General features: G+C 40.5%; 1 protein-coding gene across 1 annotated transcript in view; it reads right to left on the reverse strand.

Annotated features, from left to right (window-relative positions):
* Positions 1-261: 261 nt before the first annotated feature.
* Sms (spermine synthase) overlaps positions 262-23,864 on the reverse strand; it is a gene marked incomplete at its 3' end in the record, with an annotated part of 29,376 nt that continues 5,773 nt past the window's right edge. The window contains exons 3-5 of the mRNA XM_051179691.1: positions 2,972-3,092; positions 855-948; positions 262-326 (exon numbers count right to left, since the gene is read on the reverse strand). Of these exons, the coding sequence (XP_051035648.1) occupies positions 262-326; positions 855-948; positions 2,972-3,092 (280 nt within the window). The remainder of the gene's footprint in view (positions 327-854; positions 949-2,971; positions 3,093-23,864) is intronic.

Consider the following 23,864-nt stretch of genomic DNA (forward strand, 5'->3'; position numbering starts at 1 on the left):
TTAATTATTCAGTATCATCTTTCTGCCTTATTATAGGCGGCGGCAGCGGCACCACCACCCCTTCCCAATCCTGTTTGTACATATTTTGTCCTGTTTGGGATGGAATGAGAGGATGGTTCCGTTAATCATGTAGACCACAGTAGACACTTGACTTTTAACTTCTCCATATTTTCTGCAGACACTAAGGTCAACACTGCCATTCTGATTATTTTACCAATTAAACAAATATTAAAAAGGACATTCATGAATAAGTGGACTTACCGCTTCACCCGCCCAGTACTCTCCTGACTCAGTTCTTTCATTTTTTCTTCTATTTTGTTCAAAAGCTACAATGAAAAGAAATCAGTGGGTTTAGTGTATAAATTGCATAGAACAGCTAAATTATAGAGCAGAGGCATAAGGCTATACTGACCACATTGTGATATACTGGCCCATCACATGCCCCTTTATGCCTACTGGGACTTCCTGCACTGGCCTAATTCACATACTCCCCCACTAACTCTCTCTCATGATGGTACCCTAACCACAGTCTGAATATTCCAAAAGAATAACTGGGAAGAAAGCTGAAGGATACTGCAGGTGCAAAACTGTACACAAAGGTTCTACACGAAGGTTCTATATCTCCCCCCCCCCCTTCCCCCAGTGCAAAGTAGAAGCCGTTCCTTGCATTCAGGAAGTTAAAAGGAAAGCTAACAAACCAGCTGATGATTAATTCTTCTGTCAAACTACTTACATGAGGGGACGCTAGTTTAAATTTCAGCTAACCTGAAAGTCAACATTCATGAAGCTAAGCAGAATTTAAGAAGTGAAACACACAGCACAACATTTTGAAAGGGAAAAAAATGAAAACCAACACTGTCAGTTTCTTGTTTGCCTTGTGCGTCACTGTCATAACTCTGAAGGTCCAGCAACACCAATCCATGTGGATAAATCCTCAAATTGGCAAAGCTACAAAAGAAAGTGTAGTTGTACTGTTAGAAACTGTTACCAGGGCACTTCGAAGAGAAAAGATGCAGCCCCAGTCAAGACTATAAAATGCACAATTCTTTTTTCTTCCATGTCAGAATTAATTCTCTGACCTTTCAATTCCAGTTGAGAGGTGAGCCAAAGTTATGTGTGGAAGATTTAAAGGCCTGGGCCAAACAGTAAGCTTTTAATTTTACTTCTTGGGCCCTGAAATGGATCTAATTCTTTGACTAATGCATAGTATCTAAGTATAAATCGATTCACAGCCTATGAATCTGACTATGCGTGTATATGTGGGGGTGGGAGGAGTTGACCAGGAGTCCCAGGCCACCTCCCAAGCACTGAAACTACAAGCACGTGCAGCCTGCTTTTGTATATGGGTTCTCAGGGAGAACACAGATCCTCACAAGGCAAACACTTCACCATCTGAACTATCACCTCATCCCCTGTGAGCATGTGACTTTTAGTTCTGTTTTTGGTTTTCCTGAGCAGGACTGTCCGAGTATAGCTGATATACACCATGTGATTCCATCTTGAAAAAGAGCAAAGGGGGGGGGGTGCTTCCTTCTCTCAACAGGTGTTAATTAAAATTAGTTTCTTGGCTAGCTAGGGATAACACTTTGTACCCACTTACTCTTCTCCAATGCTGGAATTATATCTGGCTTGAACTTCCTCGGGCACTTGATTTTTAAAAAGGAGATTCTGTCAGGTTTAGTTAACCAGGAGGAGGGGAACAATGCAAAGGGCAAAATCGGCTCTTCCAACTAAACTTCAATGTTTATAAGAGAAGCAGTCATCCTGGCTGGAAGGCTAAAAATGCTGTGCATTTTGAAAGAGTTGTTTAAATATAAAAGAGAAAAATGTGTGACAACAATATCGTTAGTATGTTTAACCTAAAAACTTACTTACTTTCTGCCAGTGGTGGCACACGCCTTTAATCCCAATACTGGGGAAGCAGAGGCAGGTAAACCTCATCTGTGAATATGAGGCCAGCCTGGTCTACATATAGAGGTCCAGAACAGCCAGAGCTGTTACACAGAGAAACCCTGTCTGAAAAAAAACTAAAATAATAATAATAATAATAGTAGTAATAATAATCATCATCATTGTCATCATTAAAAATGATATAACTAATAATGATGATGAAATAAGAACTTACTTTCCACACTGGTCCCTTTTTTCATTGGCCTCAGGAACTCACCCGAAGGCATTCTTTAGACCCAAAATACACATATCCCCATCCTCTCACACATGCTTTCATTTTTATTCATTTTGCTTTCAGAAATAATTTCTGAACAATTTTGTCATTCAAAAGCTCCTTTCTGGAGAAAGAATAATTCTAAGTTCTCTGTATACAAATGGAATTGGGACTGGAAAGATAGAAAGAACACTGTTTGCTCTTCTATCTAGAGGACCTGGGCTCAATTCCCAGCACCCACAAGGCAGCTCAGAACTGTCTGGTCTCCACAGGCACTACATGAAAATGTTCCAAAGGCATACATGCATGTAAAACACCAAAAACACAGAAAAAACTATTAACTTTTTAAATAAAAAACTGAGGCAGGTAAAACTTGGCTACAGAAGCTTGGGAGATGGCTAAGAATTTTCCCCTCTGGGTAAAGGAGCCTATCAAGCAGCAGAGTGTGATGCTCTGATCCACCCAAAAAAAAAATGGACAACAGCAGAAACAGAGTAAGGTGACAGTGACATGAGACACTGAGCTGGAGAACAGCTAAAGGCCCTCTGCTTTTGGAAGCCTCCTAGGTAACTGAAGCAGAGCACAGGAGAGTTGAGGAAGGCTGGCAGTTCTGTTGAATTTTGGCCACCCTTAAGGAAGAAGTTATCAATTTAAATATATCTAAGGCAACTGCTAAACATATGCATGAAGGCTAGCCACATAGCCAGAATACAAGTCTGGGCTTGGCCTATTTTTGAGAGACACTCCTACCCAGCTCATGCCCCACCCCGATTATATTCCTATCTAAAGTCCAAGATATCACCTTACCTGCCATTTTTGTTTGTGTAGGTTGCTAAATAGCCATGGTCCTGCCAGGTGTGCACTGACTCTGCCATCCCCTGCTCCTGAAAAATGGATTGAAGGCCTTTCAAAATGGCCTCACCATCAGCTGGAAGACAGAAAATAAGGGAAGGTAATTAGGAAAAAGACATGCAGAAGAAAAGCTAAAAGTTGGGGTAGAGATCAGTAGTAGAGCACTTGCCTAGTATGGCTGGGGCCCTAGATTCCATACAAAGCATCACAAAACATTAAAATTAAATAAAAAGTAAGAAAAGTTAATGTGATACAACTTCATGACTAAACATTACAAGAAAGTCTAAATATTCTCCACCCTGTACGGAAAGGCCAGAACACCTGGCTACCTAATAACATAACTGACCACAAATAGGTTTGCCAAAGACACAGGGAAATAAATAACCACTCAATGAAACTAAAGATTTCAAAAGAAAGAGATCCCATTTTTAAATAACTTAATGGGAACACATAGTCCTAGCAAGCAGGTGCATACCAATTATTGATGAGTCTCATTAATAACAGGATTTTGTTTTATTTTCTGAATGTTTACAAAAGGAAAGTGTTGATCTCATTATCAGGGAAGGACATTTATGGTAGCCTTTTCACTGTTGCTGAAATTGTTAGTTGAAGTCACTCTTGTAGGTCTCTAGACATTTCTTCAGGTTCAGTTTTCTCTTCAAACCTATAACAGCTCCCACTTTCATGGTGTCTCTCTCTCGCTCAAATGGCTCCCTCTTTCTCCTATTCCTCTCCAGACTCAATCTTCCTAGTCCCATGTGCTTTCCTCTCCTCCCCTAGTTCCCTCTCCACTCACTGCCCCCGCCCCGCCCCACCCTACTCCCCATGTTCTCTGGAGAACTTGTCCCTTCCTCCTTCTGTGATGGACCTTATATAAATCTTTTAGAATCCTCCTTGTATCCTAGTTCCTCTGGTGGTGAGAGGGCAAGACTAGGCTGCAGAAACACAGACAGCTTATCTGAATAAGGAGGAACTAATGGGTCCCCAGACTGTTAGCTGGGAAGCCAGCATGGGACTGACTCAGACCCCCTGAACATGGGTCTCAGCTAGAAGGCCTGAGCAGTCTAAGGGACCTCAGACAGTGGAATCAGGATGTATTCCTGGTGCACAAAAGGACTTTGCGGGCATATCCCCCATGGAGGGATACTCCCTTAACCTGGAGACAGTTGAGAAGTCCTAGTCCCTACTCCAAATGACTTAACAGATTTTGTTGACTCCTCCTAGAGAGCATCACCCTACATGTGGAGTGTGGGAATGGGAGAGGAGGGTGGTCGTGGTGCGTGCGAGGGTAGAAGAGAGGGAAAGAAGGGAGAGGGAACTGGGATCCATAAGTAAAATTAAAAAAAAATATTAAATTAGCTGTTCAATGAAAACTAACTAAAAAAGAACAAAACAAAACAAAGGGAAACTGCTACTGATAGACAAGAAAAGTAGAAATGAACAGGTGATATCTAGTAACATACTTGAAAACATCCGAATTGAAAGAACTTAGATCACCTCCAAGACAAAGCCTCAAATAAAACAGAAAGGAAGGACACAGAATAATGTCATACACCCTTCCCAACAAAAGCAGCTGGAAATACAAGCAGTAACCCAATGAATCACTGAATTCACTTCCTAGCAAAACTGTACCTTTGGCAAACCCTTTTTACAGAAACCAATCCAGCTTGCTTTGCTCTTCTGAAATTGGCTTTAGGAAATTAGAAGAAATGCTGAACTGTATCTCCAGAACTACATCATTTAAGACAACCTATCTCCCCTAAAAAGTATTTCTGGGAGATGGAGAGATGGTTCCATAGTTAAAAGTACTGGCTGTTCTTTCTAAAGGACCTGAATTTGACTTCCAGTTCGCACAGGGTGACTCACAACCATCTGTAACTGCAGTTCCAGGCGGGATCTGACAACTTTCTGGCCTCTAAGCACTGCATGCATCACGGTGCACACACACATTGTGCTGGCACAATATCATCTTACGACAAATTGAAACATAAAATAGAGTTGCCTGAAAGGAGGAAATATTAATTGAGAAAATGCCTCCATAAGATTCAGCGATGCCTCAGCAGTTAGGAGTACTGGCTGATTGATCTTCCTTGGAACCAGGGTTCAATTCCCAGCACCCACATGGTGGCTCATAACTGTCTGTAACTCCAGTTTCAGGTGATCCAACACCCTAACCAGACATACATATAGGCAAAGAACCAAAGCATATAAAATAGAAAATAAATCACTATAATTTAAAAAAAAAAAAAAAACAGCTGGGCAGTAGTAGTGTACGCCTTTATAATCCCAGCACTCTGGAGGCAGAGGCAGGTGGATCTTTGTGAGTTCCAAGCCAGCCTGGTTTACAAAGTGAGTTCCAGAACAGGCTACAAAGCTACAGAGAAACCCTTTCTCGAAAAAACATAACAAAAATATTTTTAATTACCTGCAAAAATTTTATTCCTAAGTAATTGATGAGGGCACCATTGTGAGTGGTGCCATCCCTGAGCTAGAGGTCCTGGGTTCTATAAGAAAGCAGGCTGAGTAAGCGAAGAGGAGCAAGCCAGTAAGCAGCACCCTTCCATGGCCTCTACATCAGCTCCTGCAACCAGGTTCCTGCCCTGTCTAAGTCCTTGTCCTGACATTCTTCAATGATGAACAGCAACGTGAAAGTGTAAGCCTAATAACCCTTTCCTCCCCAACCAACTTGCTTTTTGTTCATGGTGTTTTGCTGCAGCAATAGAAATCCTAACTGAGATACACATGCATGCAAAACACCCATACAAACCTGATCATTTATGAACTAAACGTATTCAGTTTTAGTTTATTTGGCACCATAGCCTAATGGATCAATCAGTCCACTGTGCAAGTGACTGAGCTAAGCACAGAGCAGGAAAGAAAACAACACCCAGGCCAACAGAAGCTATCCTAATTGTGGAAATCACTATGTCACACAGTATTCCATGGCTAGACAGATGTTTCTGTTTTTAGGGTGTATAAAACAAATAATCACTCCTGGTAAATGGTCTCATGGCTGTGTTCTTGTTGGCATGCTACAAAACCGAGATGTGATGGACCAGGCTATTCGATGGGCCAGGAACCTGGCCTGAGGAGCTAGTATGAACTCAGTTACATAATCCAAAGAAATGGCATAACTTAGATGTTGTGCAAAACTCTGGATTGCTGGTAAGCATGGCAGCCATCTACTTTTCTCACTGGCACAAGTTAGCCGAAAGACATCAATCATATAGACTAAAAGCAGTCCTCTGGCCAACTTTCAAGATAACGACCATGAAGTAAAAAGGAAATCCAATTTGAAGTGTTACTTTTTTCCACACTATGAGCATTACTACCACCACACACAATTACTACCACCACACACACACACACCAATTCAGTAAAACCAAGCAGATCTGAATGAATATTTATGGCAAGCCAATTCTTTACTTGCTCACATGCCCAGTGTGTTTGTGTTCCTGTGGGTGTGTCTGAGTGTGCCAGCCCTGCCAGGAAGGTGTCTATGAGAGCTATTGGGATCATTCTATTTGCTTTACTGCCCATTTCACTTCACATTCATTTTCTTTTTAAGCTGGGGCCTCTCAGATTATCCCTGCTGCTTCCAGGCTCTAAAGACTCCAGAGTGGAGGATGGGGTTGAACAAACCCCAACAGCCCTTTACAAGAATCAAGGTTTCATGGAAAAACTGAAAGCCAGAGCTTTGATCTCCAGTTCACTTAAAGTTGGGTGGTGGCTACTTATCATGATCTCAGGTGCTCAACAGATGTTGTACAGGTAAATGAAATCCATTTTCATTTGGCTAAACTCAATCATTATTACTCTCCATTGTTTCTAAACCATCTAGATCAGTACTGTTCAATCCTAAATGCACATTATAATCACCGAGAGAATTATTTAAAATTCCAAGCCATTTGCTTAATCAAGCACACTTTTAAAAAGCTCCAATGTGTAGTTGATCTAAACCATCATATGCAAAATAAAAAAAGAACTGAGGGTATACCCCTTTCCATGTGAAGTCTCGAGTTCTATGTACTAAGAAATAAGGAACCTTTACCCAGAATTTTCATACTAGATACATTCATGTTCAAAAAGTTACAGAACATACTCAGGGTGTAAATTTGATAAAAACATACTACTTGCACATTTGAAATTCTCAGGCCACAAAAATAAACATTAGCCAGTTTGAATGTTTGAGGCTGGCCAGAGCTATTATAAAGTCTATACTAATTGAAGTCATAAGTATACCATGAAATAAATGCTCTAGAAAATGCTTTTGTGAATTATTGAGAACCTAACTTTTATGCCTATCTAGTACACAACATGTCGCTTCACCCCCAAAACTGGGTTTGCTTCATGAGCATTCCTCAATACTCAAATTGGGGGTGAGAGAAACAATGTGTGAAGAACTGATTTATCCCATTCAGTCATACATATCAGATGTCAAGGATACATGTTCCTTGCAATAAATAAATAAATAAATAAATAAATTAATAAATTAATAAGGTGCCCAACTGGCCCAAGTTCAAAACCCAGAGGAAAGAGTAGTAATACTTTTAATGCTTTTGAGAACTACTAGATACTCTATACATAGTGAAATAAGAGATAGGAGTATACCCAAATTTGACAATCAAGTTAGAACAGTGGCATCATAAATGCCTACAAAACAGGAGAAAATATTAAGAAGATCCTAAGACTAAGAGATAAATGTACTTTGACGTAGACATAGTAATACAAAATAAGGCCAGTAAACTGCGGTTTGGCAGTTCTGAGAAAATTCATTACAATGGCTAGGCAAGAAGGTTGAGTTATAATATGACCTTTGAATTATTACTAAGAATCTTCCAAAAGGCTCCAAAACACTGTATGACCTCCCCAAGGATAAAAAATGTGTTGTCCAATGAACAATGCAATGTCCCCATTTCTAGGATGCTTCCTGCTTTGTTTATTTGACAATAACTTATGATGATGTGGTCCACATATACCACCACAAACAAACAAACACACAAAGGGAAATAGGAGTGAAGGACAGAAAAAGAACTGAGCCCTAAATTTCAGGCTGGAGAGTGAGGTCAGTCGATAAAATACCTGCTATATGAGAAGGAGGTCTCGAGGTAAATTCCCAGAATCCATGCTTAAAAATTAAGGTCAGGCAAAAACAAATAAATAAAATTATAAAAATAAAGCTAAGCATCCCAGTATTGCAGATAAAGGTAGAGCTAGGAAGATCCCTGGGGCTCACTAGCAAGCAAACCCAACCTGAGCCCCAGGACAATGAGAGACTATGTCTCAAAATGTAAGGTAGAAACAACCTGAGGAATGACATACAAGGTTGACCTCTGGCCTTCATACATATATACACACATATCTCCCCTACCCCCCACACCGTGTGTGTATGTCTTGCTCACATGCCTGCGTGGGCACTTAAATGCACACGTGCATGATCGTTTCCGCGCTCGCGCGCACTCTCGCACACGCGCGCGCACACACACTAACACACAAGCAGGCATGCATGCAAGCACACACGCACGTGGGGGGGGGGGACGGCTAACTGTTGTCTCTCCATGCCTCATTTTCTAACAGGGATCCATTTACAGGAAGGACTCTATTTGAGAACCTGCTCCTCTGACCCTCGCTCCAGATGGCTGAAGGCCAAACCTGTTTGTGCTGCTGGTCTCCACCTCCTGGGCAACTGTTCACACAGTTGCAATCTGAAATCACAGTTCCGGTTCATGATGCCTCTTCTTTTAGTTACATAGGATGAGGTTCTGTAATCTCAAAATCTAAAATTCACATTTCTCCAAATGAGACAGTTTTGAGCTTCTGATCTCAGGTGGCAGCTCAGTCAAACCTTAAGTCTACTCAAAATATTCTGTGAAATAATACCAAATTCAGACTGTATATGTTATATAGGAAACAAAAAGAAGTGAATAGCTAGAGCACATTTATTTATTTTTTTTTTATTTGTTGTTTTTGAGACAGGGTTTCTCTAATGGCTCTGGTTGTCTTGGAAGCTATGTTGTGCAGGGGGGCCTGACACTCAAAGAGATCCACCTGCCTCTGCTGGGATTAAAGGCATGCGGCACCAAGGCCCACCTTATAGCACCATTTTTAAATGATGTACTTTTACCCCACCACCAAATCTTTAAATGTAAATACTCAAAAAAAATTAAAAACATTTAATGTATAATCTGAACCATTTCTGGACTCAAGTATTTCTGGTGAGGGATACTCCACTCATATCATTGGCACTTAATATGTCTCCAGAATGGTCCCCTCCGACCAACCTTTTCCTACTAACCCCTAACACAGCCTCTGCCCCACCCAAACTCCCTGGCTGGAACATATCTCACTTAAAGACTTAACTTCCTCAACCGTAACTAAAATAGACCAGCTGTTTGTGCTGCCATAGGGTAAGCAACAGATACACTGTAACAACCTTAGGAGCCCAAGGAAACACACTGTAAAAAACCCCAGATGCTGATAAAGGCAGGAAATTTGTCCTGCGTTCAGCTACAGTCCAGGTCCTTCTTCACTTTAGGGGCCAAAATACTCCTCATATTTGAGTACATTAGAGGTTGTCCTAGGAAATTTGACAACTTCAACACATGGAGAAGAGGTTTATTCGGCACTTGAGACTTTGGTGTGTGGCTTTACAATCTTCAAATTCAAAAAATACTCAGGAAAACTATGGCCATGGATACACTGAACGCCTTGAGAAATATCTAAAGTTGTAAAAACTCCAACTGTGTCTTGTGAACAGATGCTGTCTTTCATGCAGAGGCATGGGACTCCACAGCCAACTCAGCTGGTCATCCCATGGGCATCTTAAGTCTCCTGTGTAAAAGGAAGCAATTGAAACTTTTTTTCTGCACTGTTTTTGGCTTTCACATCCACATAGCATCTGGCTTCTGAAATGGTGAGTGGTGGTGGTAAATTTCTATTCTGGTCAAGCATATTTTTAATTATGAAGCCTGGGAATTCCACACCTCATCATTAATCACCATCAACACTGCTCTCCCAAATAGGGCTCAAGCCCTTCATGGGATGTTTAACCATTATCATCACAGGCATTAGGCAGAAGGCCTCTCCTACAGCAGCAACTGCAGCCTAAGCCACTCCAAGGGCCTATTCTTTTTTTCCTGAAGGTTTTTACACTGATAGACACTCTGCAGCTGCCTAAAGAGGAACTACCAACACAGAAGTTCTTTCTCCTAAGCCCCAGACTACTTTTAGCGAGTTTTCAGAACTAAAGAACTTAGGCTTAACCCATGCAGTTTCCTTCACACATAAACCAAAAGAGGAGTCAAGGAATACCAGAATACAATCCACTTTGAAGTCACTTAAGACATTCTTCTTAAAAACCCATTTGTGGAGTCTTACCTTGGTGGTGGTGGTGGTGGTGGTGGTGGTGGTGGCGGCGGCGGCTGCGGCAGCAACAGCAGTGATGACCACCACTTAACTGCAGACATTGGTTCAAAATTGTAACTGTACGCTAAAATGCATTCTATGTGAACTTTGTCAATCCAAAAAGAAATGTGTATTCAGGAATTACCATCATGGACATGATTCCTTTTGTAAAATACTATATAGCACCACCCACAGGCTTCCTCTCACCCAAGCTGAAAGCTCAGCATTCCCTTAAGTTTCCAGAAATTAGTTGACCTTTTTCTTTAGGTTGGTTGGGCAGTGCTTGTTTGTTTTGGGGAGGACAGGTGTGGTGAAGTTTCGTTTTAATTTTATTTATTTATTTATGTGCATTTGTAGTTTTTTGTGTACATGTGCATATACAACATGTATATGCAGGTGCTGAGGAGGCCAGAAGAGGGAATTTGATCCCCTGGAGACAGAGTTTCATGCAGTTTTGGGGCACTTATCCAAAAGGGGTACTCGGAACTGAACTAGTATTCTCTGGAAGTACATCAAGGCCTAGCCATCTTTTCAGCTCCTTGTTTGTTTCTATTTTTGTTCTGAGACAGTCTGGCTATGTTGTTCAGGTTAAGTCCACACTCCTGGACTCAAGAGATCCTCCGGCCTCTAAAAGCCTTCACATTAAGGAATTCTAAATTACATTTATATTTTCTAACTTTTTAACTTCAAAAAGGGTCTGCCCAGATTTCTCAAGACATTCAGAAACCCAGTAAGTTTCCATGGATTAAACTGAAAGTTAAAACAGGTGGTTCCTGGGCCAGTCAGCCTCTGGCAGCTTGGTTTTGTATTTCCATTTGTATCTCTCTCTCTCTCTCTCTCACTCTCTCAACAGCTGCATGGCAATTAATCACCCCAAATAAACGCAGATATGAATGTTTGGTACAACATGACTCGCAGAAACAACCTAAATGTCCATCAAGTTATAAATGGATAAGCAAAGTGTGCTATGTCCACACTGTGGGCTGTTACTCAGCTATAAATGAAACAAAGTACAGATACTCAAAAACATAAAGAAAGAAGACAGATACAAGGAACTACAGGACATACAATTCTGTTTCTATGATATGGTCATAAACGCTAACTCCGAAAGACATAAAGTATGTTAGCAGCTGCCAGAGTCTGGGAGGAATCAATGATAAAAATGTCAGAAGGAACTAGGCTGATGGCTAAGGAGTAACAAGGTTTCTTTCAAAGCAATGAAAATGTTCTAAAACTGATTATGGTGCTGGTCACATTGAAAACCATCATACAACCAGGGAATCTTATATCATGTTGCAAACTGAGTTTTTTTTTTTTTTTTAACCTAAGCAAAGAAACCTGACCACAGCAATTAATTCTAGCAGGCTAAGCTTGACCTGCAGGGTCAAGTAATCTAGGGTAACTGCAGGCTTAGGTCAATGGCTCTTCTCAGCCTTAAAAGGGTATGAGATCAGGTAGGTAGACACACCTTAGTCATTACCAAGCATTATAGCAGAATCAAGCATGAGTCTGATCTAAAGTAAAAAAAAACAGGACACAAAATGAAAACAGATGTTGGCTTTCATCTTGGTTTTACTTATCTTGTGGGCCCAAGTAAAGACTCAATACCTTTAAGAAAAGGTATTGAGGTTCTAGGCTGAAGAGTTAGCTCAGTGGTTAAAAGCATTTCCTGTTGAGCTTCCAGAGAACCTGCATTTAATTGCTACCTCATATCAAGAAACTCACCGCCACCTATATAATTCCTGCTCCAAGGGATTCCTATGCCTCCTTCTGGCCTCTCCAGGCACCCAAACACACAGTTATGCACATATACATATAAACAAACTAAAAAACCTTTTAAAAATATAATTTGTGGGCCGGGGGTTGGTGTCACATGTCTTTAATCCCAGAATTTGAGAGGCGGGTGGATCTCTGTGAGTCAAGGCCAGCCTGTTTTACAGAACTGGTCTACAGAGTTCCAGGACATGCTCCAGAGCAATACTGAGAAACCCTGTCTTGAAAAATTAAAAACAAAAACCCACAAACAAACAAAAATGGAATTTGTGGTGTCTGTTACTATGTAACTAATTTAATGAAGATGTCAGAATAAACCGAAAGAAATGAGCTGAGCTTTCTTTCCTATTCCTGTTTTACTCAGGGATAACCAAGGCTGGAGAGAAAGTCCCTCCAACACAAGATCCTGCTAGGTTCACATACAGCTGCGAGACTCCAGGTAAAGGGACTACAGGGCAGACAGCTAGGGAGTCTATCTCTTCCATCCCTTCTCATCATCCAACAAGCAACATCTAACCAGAACTCTTCCAAGTTCTGGGGACAGACAGTGTGAGGGGACCACAGGGCTGTTCCTGTGCAAAGATCCTGCTGCCAAAGCTGCTGAAGATAGACTCTCGGGCTACTGTTCAGTCACAGAAGTATGGCTGCAAAATGCAGGCCAGGACAATGAGGTCAGCTCAATTTTAAGTCAGGCTCGTTTTAGATCATGATTCCTGATGTTCTTAAAGAGCAATCCAACCAAGAAAAATTCACTTCAGAAAAAAAGGGGGGAAAGACCGACTGAAGTTAGATTAGAAGCCATGCAACCCCAACACACACGTAACACCCAGACTCCTTCTACACAAACTCCCATTAAAGCAGGCCAGATGGAAATGTTTATGAAGTACCAGCCACAATGACTATTTCTTAAAATTTACAACACACCAAGTTATAACATAATGGGAATGTGCTGCTAATTTCCCCATATCCACTGCAACAGAAAGTAGTTAAAGGGACATATCTAAGGACACAATGGGGACAGTAATAAACCTCCCATAACATATCTACCCTAGAAGACAGATGAAGTTGTTTTGCTTTAAAATTTTAAAATGCCTTATAGAAGAAGCATAGTAAATGGAAGTGGAGCTTATGAAAAATATAATTTGACATAAGTCTTATAGCATTCTTTGATTTAGAAACACAATGCTAATAAAATTACCCCACCTCTTTTCCTTAGGAAGACTATTTTCTTCACAAAACTGGGGATCCAGAAGGGGAGACAAGCCCAAGTCTTGATTCATTCACCCTCACAGCCTATGCTCATCTGGAGAGCAAGCTCCACTTTTTTTTTTTTTTTTCCTTCTAACCTAATCTATGGGAGTATCTAACCTAGATAGAGAAATAAAGCACAGCAGGCTGGTAAAATGGCTCAGTGAGTAAAGGTGCTTACTGGTTTTGATACCTAGAACCCACACAGTAGGAAAGAACCAAGTCCTGCTGGTTGGCTGTCCTCTGACATGCATTGTGGCTTAGGCACATGGCACCAGTGCACATTTGTGTACACACACACAAAGTAACTAAACTAAAAAAAAAAAAATGTAAAAATTGTTTTAACATTCTATTTTAAATAATATATTTTGAAATTGTAATTATGACATTTGCCTCTTTCTTCTCCCAAAGCCCTCCCATTAACACTCACCCACCCACACACACACCCACACACACACACACACACACACACACACACACACACACTCCACACCATTGCTCTTTTTCAAATTCATGGCCTGGTTTCTTACAGTCACAGACAACAGATAGGCACATACTCCTAAATAAATAAAACACACTCAGTGTGTATGATGTTACCGGTACATTTTTCAGGGCTGACCATTTGGTATTGGATAACCAATTGATGTGCTCTTCCCTGGGGAAGACTATTTCTCCTGTTCCCAGGATTCCCTAGTTGTATGAAGTTCTTTGTCCAGGGTTAAAGCCTCTGAGCTTTTTTTTTCCCTACCCACATTAGCATATCTATGGGTATCATCCTTGAAACTGTTTTAATCTTTACAGAGCATAGGGGTGGTGTAGAGATGGCTCAGGGGTTTAAGAGGCCCTGCTACTGTTCCAGAAGACCTGGAGTTTGGTTCCTGGCAACCATGTGGCAGCAAATGGCAGTCTGTAACTCCAGGTCCAGAGGAGTCAGTGCCCTCATCTGGCTTCTGAAGGCACTGTAAACATATGGTGCACAGATACAAAATGATGGGGAAAAAATGTTAAATAAAAATAAATGTGTCTCTTTTTTCTTCTCTTTTGAGTCCTTTTTTAAAAAGAGTATGTATGGAGACTCTGCTAAAGCCTGCCTTTTATTTGGGAGAAAGATAGTGTTAGCTGGTATGAATTATTAGACCAGTGATCCTCAACCTTCCTAATGCTTCCACCCTTCAAAAGAGTTCATGTTGTATCAATTCCCCCAACCAAAAATTATTTTCATTGCTACTTCATAACTGCAATTTTGCTAGTGTTATGAATTTTAAACATCCAACATGCAACCTCTGTGAAAGGATAATTCATCCAAAGGAGTTGCAACCCACAAGTTGAGAACCACTTAACCAGGTTTAAAAAAAAATGCTTGCTGCCAAGCCTGACAACTTAAGTTGCATCCCCAGAATCCACTTGGTGGAGAGAATAAACTCCCAGGAGTTCTCCTCTGACCTTGGTACACATTACACATGTCATGACACAGCACTGCCCCTTTACCCCCACAAAACAGACATGGGGTTCGGAGTCCACCTGCTTGTATTTGAATCCTGGATCTACCCCGTACTACCCATTTCACCTTATGAAAGCTGTGAACCTGTGTGCCTTGCTAATAATCTGCCTCTACTTCTTGGCTGGGTTTACTGACGGTGATGAGAAGAGATGTGCCTTATGACCCTTAGAGAGGAAAGCTGTTCACTATTTGCTTGCTGTCTAAAGTACACTTTGTCCATGTCCTTTAAGGAGTTGGGGAAGATAGCCTCAATTCTCTTTCCTGTTAACTTGAAGAAATGTTAAATTTATCAAATTCCTTTTTCTAGCCTAATCCAGTATGATGGTGTAAAGTTTCTCTTTGGCCTATCAATAAATGGATCAGATTTCTTTTTTTTCTGATAGTTTCCTCTATCTGGTTTTGGTATTAGAATATCACTGGCTTCATAAAATTGTGACGCCTTCTCTTCTGTCTTGTAGAAGAAAGTATCACAAAACGGTGTTAATTTTTCTTTGAATGTTTGTTAGAACTCTTTAATGAAACCCTATAGCTTCAGGATTTCTTTGGAGTTTATTTTTTCGAGACAGGATTTCTTTGAATTGTTTTGGTGCCTGTCCTGGCACTCACTTTGTAGACCAGGCTGGCCTCGAACTCAGAGATCCGCCTGCCTCTACCTCCCGAGTGCTGGGATATAGTGCTAAAAATAGTTTTAAATTACACTCTGTAAGCATTTGCAGAAGTCAGAAGACAATGTGTGGGAATTGTTTCACTCCTACCTTGTGAATACCAGGTATTGAACTTAGGTTGTCAAGCTTTGTAACAAGTATCTTTACCTGCTGAGGCAGCTCGTCTGCCCTTTCTTTGGACTTTTCACACACAAATTAAGTTTTCTTTAGTTGCAGGATATTTCCCATTTCATATTGTGGCAGTTTGTGTTGTTGGAATTGACCCATTTCCTTTGGAAGTTGTCAAATTGTGTGTGTTGTCTGTGTTTGTAATATTCCTCTATCCTTCTAATGCCTGTGAGGTCTGTAAATGGTAGCCCATATTGCTGCTGTTGTTTTAGTTTGATCTTTTCCCTAGTATTAGCATTCTTTTTTTTCTTTGCCAGCCTTGCTAGTTTGCCATTTCCCTAATTTATTTATTTTTACAGCTTTTTAATGATTTCCTCCAAGACTTTTTTTTTTAAAGTGGGAATAAAGATTGGTGATTTAAAATTTTAAAATGGAGACTTACCCCTAAGTATTCTCTATCATGGAAAGGTCTTTACTAGTTGCCAGTGTTATTTCCAAATACTCCATAAAGAGCAGGCATCTTAGAAAGGTGATTGGCGATTTTCTCTAAATTTAAATGAGTTGGTGAGTTAAGTGCATGAAATAGTGCTTGTGTTATTTGAGGCTAAATTCCATGACGACACTTCTACAATTCAGATTGTCACATTAGAGCTTAATGTCCTTGTTAAAACTTTAGAGCTAGAAAAGAACATAGACCCAGAGGTCAGCAAATTAAAGTCCTTGAGGCAAATCCTGCTAAGCTGCCCTGGTCTAATCTGACCCTCTAAGCTGGGCATTTTTAAAGAGTTGTAAATCACAAGTAAGGTCATATGGGATTTGAGGCCTGATTGGTCTGTACCACCTTAACACTGGACTGACTATGTGGCCCTTTCCAGAAAGTGTTCCTACTCCTCTGTCTTTAGTCTTTACATCACAGAAAGTCAGTGAGGTTGATTGTCCCCCTCTGAGTCATTTGGAAGTACAGTTCCCCAGGCACCTCTCATGTCCCATCTGGAATTTGTCACATACAGTACATGGCTCTGTTCATGTTTTGACTTGTGTCCCTTTGTCTTCTATATCTCTCTGCTATTGTCCCATGGCATTTGTATTTCTCTCACCTTCTAGTCTCTGAGTAAGCTATGTGAAGGTCCTCACACAATGTGAATTTTGCTGATAATGCTGTAGGGAAACTTCTTGAGTGACAGTCCCTCTAAAAATGATTTTTTTGCCATCACAAAGTACATGCTTTAACTAATCTCTTTGAATGCTATCTCATGGTTGATTCAGTCTGTCACATATAATCAGACAAAAATCTTTGAATTGTTCATGGAAACACAGATAGCAATATTAGGAACCTGACTTGTAAGGTATTTGGTCCACTTAAAAGTTAGTGGGATGAGAGGCCAGAGTGGCAGTGCGTGTCTTTAATCCAGGCATGTGGGAGGCAGAAGCAGGCTGATCCCTTTTGAGATACATAAGAAAGAGTTCCAGGCCAACCAAAGCTGCATAGTGATTTCCTGTCAACACTGTTCGTTCTCGTAGTAGTAGTAGTAGTAGTAGTAGTAGTAGTTGTTGTTGTTGTTGTTGTTGTTGTAATGTGGTGGTAATGTTAATGGATAGGAAGCTGTATGGTCATGATGTTGGCCAGGTCACAATCCCATTTTTTCCTCTTTTGCTATTAACCAAGCACCTTTGTGCATACTGTGCAAGTCCTATGTCCCTGTTATATCTCCGGCTATTTGGGGGGGGGGTGCTATTTATTTTAAGACAAGGCAATCCTCCTCCCTCAGCCTAAGAAATTGGGATTACAGCCATGCACCACCAGGTCTGGACAATTCCAGTTTTTACATGCTCCCTTTCTGAATGGAGGTAACGGAAATTACCATTATTCTCCTATCCTGGGGTCAGCCTGAGATGTGGCCCAATGCCCTGTGACAAGGGCATGAAGGAAGTGGTGGCTGGGGACCTTTTATACCTCACAAAGAAGACACCAAAGTTGCTATCATAAAGGAAGGGGTGGCTATTTGACCTGGGTCAGCTATTTTCTAGTGTTCTCTTTTGCTGTGGTTCTTTTCATAGCTGTAGCCTGAGTTTACTCTTTTACTCATCTGACTGCATGCTGCTGAAGCTGACATTCCACAGATGGCTTGTGATACTTGACTGAGTCCGTCATGGAGGTGTCAGGTGGCTTAGTTATTCAGTGTCTGAGCCAGTGGTTCTCAACCTGTGTGTTGTGACCCATTTTGGAGGTCGCACATCAGATATCCTGTATATCAGATATTTACACTATAATTTATAACAGTAGAAAAATTACAGTCATAAAGAGCAATGAAATTTTTATGGTTGGGGTCACCACAACAAGAGGAACTGTATTAAAGAGTCATAGAATTAGGAGGGTTGAGAACCGCTGCTCTAGGCCAGCCAAGTCTATGTAATGACTTCCAGGACAGCCAGGACCACATGGTGAGGGGCTGTCTCAAAAAAAGAAGAAAAAGAATGAATAAATCTATAAATGACTACTTCAGCAGTTTCTTTTTCTGCAGCCTCTTCAAGCCAGATTCTTCATTCAAAGAAAAACAAAAAACAAAACAGGTTTTCTTTTTTCTTTTTCTTTTTTTTTTTTCTACATTTGTTTTGTGTGTGGGCTTACTTGTTGTACACAAAGAACCTGAGGAAGTTGGTTCTCTAATATCACATGGGTTCCAGGGATTGTACTAGCTGAGCCACCTGCCAGCCCAGTTACTTTGTTTCTTAAGTCTTACCTTATTTTCATACCTCATACCAATAGAAGTTAAGCTGATGGCAAGTTTTTTCTTCTCTCTAACACCAAAGCCACCAGCTGAAGACTAGACAAACTCAATGAAACATCTGATATTTATACAGGAAGGCCTAGGGTACCTCATTACCAACATTTCAAAACCAGAACTGAGGCACTTAAGCTTCAGTACAATACTGTGAGCTTCAACATTGAGCAACATTATAAAACATTATAAGACATGCTACTTTATAAAAGACTGATCCAAGACATTGGTCCTGAAAATAATATTTTTTTATTTTTTTCATTGAACTACATTTCAGTAACCTATATCCAACTAATGATCTAAGAACAACAGAAAAATCTGAAAGGCCCTTGGGTGGGCACATGACTCAGCCTTGTTTGAACACTATAATCTGTACTCCTGGAAAAGACAATTCAGTATTAAATAAAGCAGCAACATAGATATTACTCAGGATTCTCAATTCAGCCGAGTGATGGTGGCAAACAACTTTGATCCCAGGAGGCAGAGGCAGGCGGATATCTGTGAGTTTGAGACCGGCCTGATCTACAGAGTGAGTTCCAGAACAGGCTCCAAAGCTACACAGAGAAACCCTGTCTCAAAAAAAAAAAAAAAAAAAGAAAGAAAGAAAAGAAATCTCAATTCTCAATTCTAGGGTGAAAATAATCATGTCTCACAAACACTGGCTACTTTAGCCAAAAGCATGGGGCAGGGGCTTTAAATAAAGAAAGGGGTTCAAATCACAAGCCAACTTTTCTTTTGCCAAAAGAAATTACCAAATCTCTGAGTAAGCTATATTTGCACCTCTTCAGATCTTTTCATCTGAGTATTTTTATCAGCTGGCACAGTTTCAAAGTATTCAGTCCTAAATATTGTAATTAGTCTTAAGTATTTTACGTATCACTTCACACTCTCCCAAGCATTTTATTGATTATCTCACACAACATCACAATGTGTGTAATTTTGGTATTATTAATGTCTTTATGGAGAAGGAATTAAAATGCATTTGTTAAAACATCCAGCTAAGATAGCTCAGGAAATCTAGAATAGGTATTGGCTATTACTAGCTCCTTTGAGTTTGGGGCTTAAACGCATCAATGCATCTGATTACTAGTATTGCCACTTGCTCAGTGGTTTCTCCAAGAACACAGATGACAGCACCAAATTAATGAAATCCAGGCCCATCACACCGTAGGGCAGCAGAACTGTTTTTCCAGAGGTCTGGAAAAGTGCCTAGATGTTAAGAGTTTAAAAGAGCAGTTGTGCATGGTTTACATACTTGGTTTGCAGATTCAATTGAGGTTTCTTCACTTTTCAAAAGAACCAAGCTTGTAATTAAACTACCATAAAATGGTAGTTGGTGCTGCAGGGCTCACCAGCAGGTTTGGGTTACAATTGCAGTAAAATGGTGGATTAAACACCCAGAATAATTACTGACTCTAAAAAGTAAACTCACTAATAGTCATACTGGAGAATTTTTAAGCACACAAGACTATGTTTTTTAATGGTGTATTGCAATGCAGCCCAGTCTTAACATGAACTTGTGATCCTATCTCAGCATCCCCACTGTCTACAGACCACAGGTGTAAGCTAGCACACCCTTGCAAATGTAGTTTAATAAATGAATCCTTAGCTGTAAGGGTTAGTGTAGATAGGTTAATGGAAGAATTCGCAATTAAAGATTGGCAACGCTAATCTTTAAGATACCAAATTCAAAACTGGAGAACACCAAGGATCAAAGGTATTAAAGACCTCAGGGCTGTAGCCTCAACTCATTTAAGGAAGGAGTTGCCAATTCAAATACAGCCAATTTAATTGTATTCAGGGGAGATGAGAGGATTCCAAACTGGTAATTCCTCCAACACAAAAAAAAAAAAAAAAAAAAAAAACCAAACTGGCTCTTTTTCCTCAAAACAAATTGCCTACCAGTCATTCAACTGGAAACTTCTCTCTTTAATGGCTTCCACAGGGCTTAAGTAGACTTGAAAAGTGCCTCTCCTCTATTGGGAGGGGAGGAGAAGGCTATCAGTGCCTTGGTTATAAGTTTTCAACAGCTAGAGTCCCTCCCAAAGCATTGAAAACAAGAGAGAAACATTCAATGAGAGCTAGAGCTAGGAGAAGTTACTTGCTGTAAAGTACAAATTAATTTTATCATACGCTACCTCCAGCAACTTAAAGAAATAGACATCACATGGGAACTACTCTATAGTTTTATACATTTTTATTAGTTTTTAATTTTTATAAAATAAATATATTTTCATCAAACTTTTAATGGCAGGCCTGCAAAACAAATTCCCAGCTATGAGAGATTATTTTGCCGGGAGTCATCTGGAGAATAATAAGTGTTATTAAGAATCTTCTATAGAGGAAAGAGAGGTTAATTTTTTAAGAAACTTAACAAAGCAAAACAAACAGGCAGGCCAAAGAAAGGCAGCCTCTAACCAGGCCCTCTTCCAAGCAGTCTATATAACATGTCAAACACAATTCACTTACGGTAGAAAACCTAGCAATGTAGAATCAATGTCCTCCTCTCAAACTGTTCAATTCTAAACTCCTGCCCCCAGCAAAGCAAAAGACTGGGGGCTGGAGTTGTGCTAAGAGTAAGAACTGGACAGGGTAAGATCTTTCCGAGCAGTTCCTGGGTTTGTTTTTCCACAAGGTACTGGGGACCCGGGAATGTTTTGTAAATGAGAAAAGGGACCAAATGATCCAGCTCTTCCGTCAATAGAGACAATTGGTGAGGCTGTGGCCAATAGAAGCCTGAAACAGATGAGCAGTGAATAGAGTGCATTCATGGGTACATTTAGTAAGACTTTGAGGACAAAGCTGAAGAGGTTCTCAGGATTAAGTGTATCAAAGTGTTCTGATACAGTTTGGGGAAGAATGTCTTTTGTTTGAAAGTTTTGGTTCTTTTTATCATTACTGTTCTGTGTCAATGGAGATACTGCTGGGGGCCAGAAGAGGGTGTCAGATCCCCTAGAATTACAGGCAACTGTGAGCTGTCTGACTCTTTTTCTCTGAAAAAGCAGTAAGAACTCTAAAGCAGAGAATTTTTTTAAAGAACCTAGTACAGTAAACTTCACATTTATCAGCATCAGAATTAACCTGAAGGAAGACATTTATGATGCAAATTTAAGAAACTCCTGCAAGTTCGACACAGGGTAGGATCAAAGCTTTCATTCCTCACTCCTAGTTATCAGTCCCCTAATGCTCTAAGGTTAAAGCCAAAGGGCAAAAGAACATTCTTTGTGAAGGACACAATGTAATGAATGAATGGATAATGAGAAAGCTGGTGAATCAGAAAAAGGCTAAATAGAATCAAACTGCTTAAAATCTTTACAATTCATATTAGCTACTGAAGTCACACAAAGGTTCCACCAGAAAGTAGTTCACCAAGGGAAATTAGGAGATTTCCACAGACTGGGTAGGAAGTAATCCCCAAGTCCTAAACAACCAGCACATTGGGGAAAAGTGGTGCCTTCCATAACTATTTACATGCAAAATAGATGTTCCTAAGGACCAAAGGAATTTTACTGATACTTTATCATACTATTAATTAAAATGTCTAGCCAGAAATGAAGACAGACTTATTTGTGCTGGCACTATTGACATTTTGGGTTGTTGCAGGGTTTTGTGGGTATCTTTAACATGTTTACCAGACTATGAGTAGCAAATGTACAGTCTTAAGTTTTTTGTTGTGTTTGTTCTCTTCTTTGGGGGGGGAGGGGAGACAGGGTCTCATGTATCCCAGGCTGCCTGTTAACTCACTTTGAGTATAAAATGGCTTTTAACTTCTGATCTTCATGCTCCACCTAAATGCTGGGATTACAGTCCCCTGGGATTGATCAAACAGGGTTGTATGTATGCTAGGTAAACTGATCTAAGTCTCTAGTCCTATTTCGCCAGAACTGCCAAATTTCCCTCAGTGTGGGGCATGATAAACACCCTAACTGAGAGGCACTGCCTATGATTAAGGGGTTTTGCAAAAAGGAAAGGCCTTGTAATCAAATGGACTATATCACATAATGGTTGAAAATCTCAAGGAGGATAAGTGAGGTATCCTACTCACCTCATCATGCAAGAGGATCTTGAGTTAAGGATAGCCTGTTCTGCAAAAATGGCACCCCCCCCAAAAAAAAAAAACTGAAAACCTCAATGGACCTAAGTTTTACCTAAGTTTTAGTATTTAAAATGTGGACTAGGCCTGTGAAAGAGTCACAAAAAAATAATAAGCCCAGTCCTGGTAAAATTTACACCAGGTAAAATAAAAGTGTGCGCCATACCAGTGCTCTCACTACAGCCTAAATTCTATTCTTGGCATCCAGGGAATCCCAAGGGACCAGTAAATCCAATTCCAGGAGCCTTGAGATTTGAATGGGGAAAAACACATATCTGTATTTTTTCACTAGCTGAAAAAAGAAAACATTTTCTCTCATATGTATCAACTCCTACCCATTATCAACAATGAAATCTTTTTTGTTTGTTTTTCTGAGACATGGTTTCTCTGTGTAGCCCTGGCTGTCCTGTAACTCCCTCTCATCCTCTGCCTCAAGTGCTGGAATTAAAGGCCTGTACCACAACACCCATCTCATATTTTGTCATATGTTCCAATTGAAAATAGTGATTTTGTTCTGCAGTGGTCTGAAATTCTACATTTTTTTACTAGTCCTGTTTCTCCTAGCACTCAGGAGGCAGAAGCAGGAAGATCTCTGTAAATTCCAGGCCAGCCTGGTCAACAAAGTTCCAAGACAGCCAGTGCTACAAGGGGAAATCCTGTCTCCAAAAACCACAAAGAGAGGTAGATGGTCATGGGGATAAGAAGCACATGTTACTTTGGGGAGGGGCATTTTGAAAATGTAAGTAACTGTTAATTCATGCACCTAAAACATCAGTTACAGGGTGGGGATGTGGCCCAGTGGCACAAGATTGCTTCACATGCATAATGCCCTGTGTCTACCTTACATAATGTCCTAGGTTCCATCCCTAGCACCACACTTAGAAGTGACAATCCAGGGAAAAGGACCCCTACACCAAAACCTTTTCATCTAAGAATACTCCTTACGCAGTCTACTATTCATATTAACCAAGATTTTTGTTACAAAAGTAATGTGTAAATCTGAGGGACACTAGCAAGAGATTACAATGCCTCATTCAGCTCTAAACACCCAGCATCCTGATTAGCTGCTGGGACCAAAACAAGAGAGTGTATCCTCCACCAGTCAAGATACCCAGCTACACCATGGGACCAATTTTTTCCCCCTCAAGACAGGGTTTCTCTGCGGCTTTGGAAGCTGTCCTGGAACTAGCTCTTGTAGACCAGGCTGGCCTTGAACTCAGAGACCTGCCTGCCTCTGCTTCCCGAGTATTGGGATTAAAGGCATGCACCACCACTG

This window comes from Phodopus roborovskii, unplaced genomic scaffold (genome assembly GCF_943737965.1).
Source record: "Phodopus roborovskii unplaced genomic scaffold, PHOROB, whole genome shotgun sequence".
NCBI lineage: Eukaryota > Metazoa > Chordata > Mammalia > Rodentia > Cricetidae > Phodopus > Phodopus roborovskii.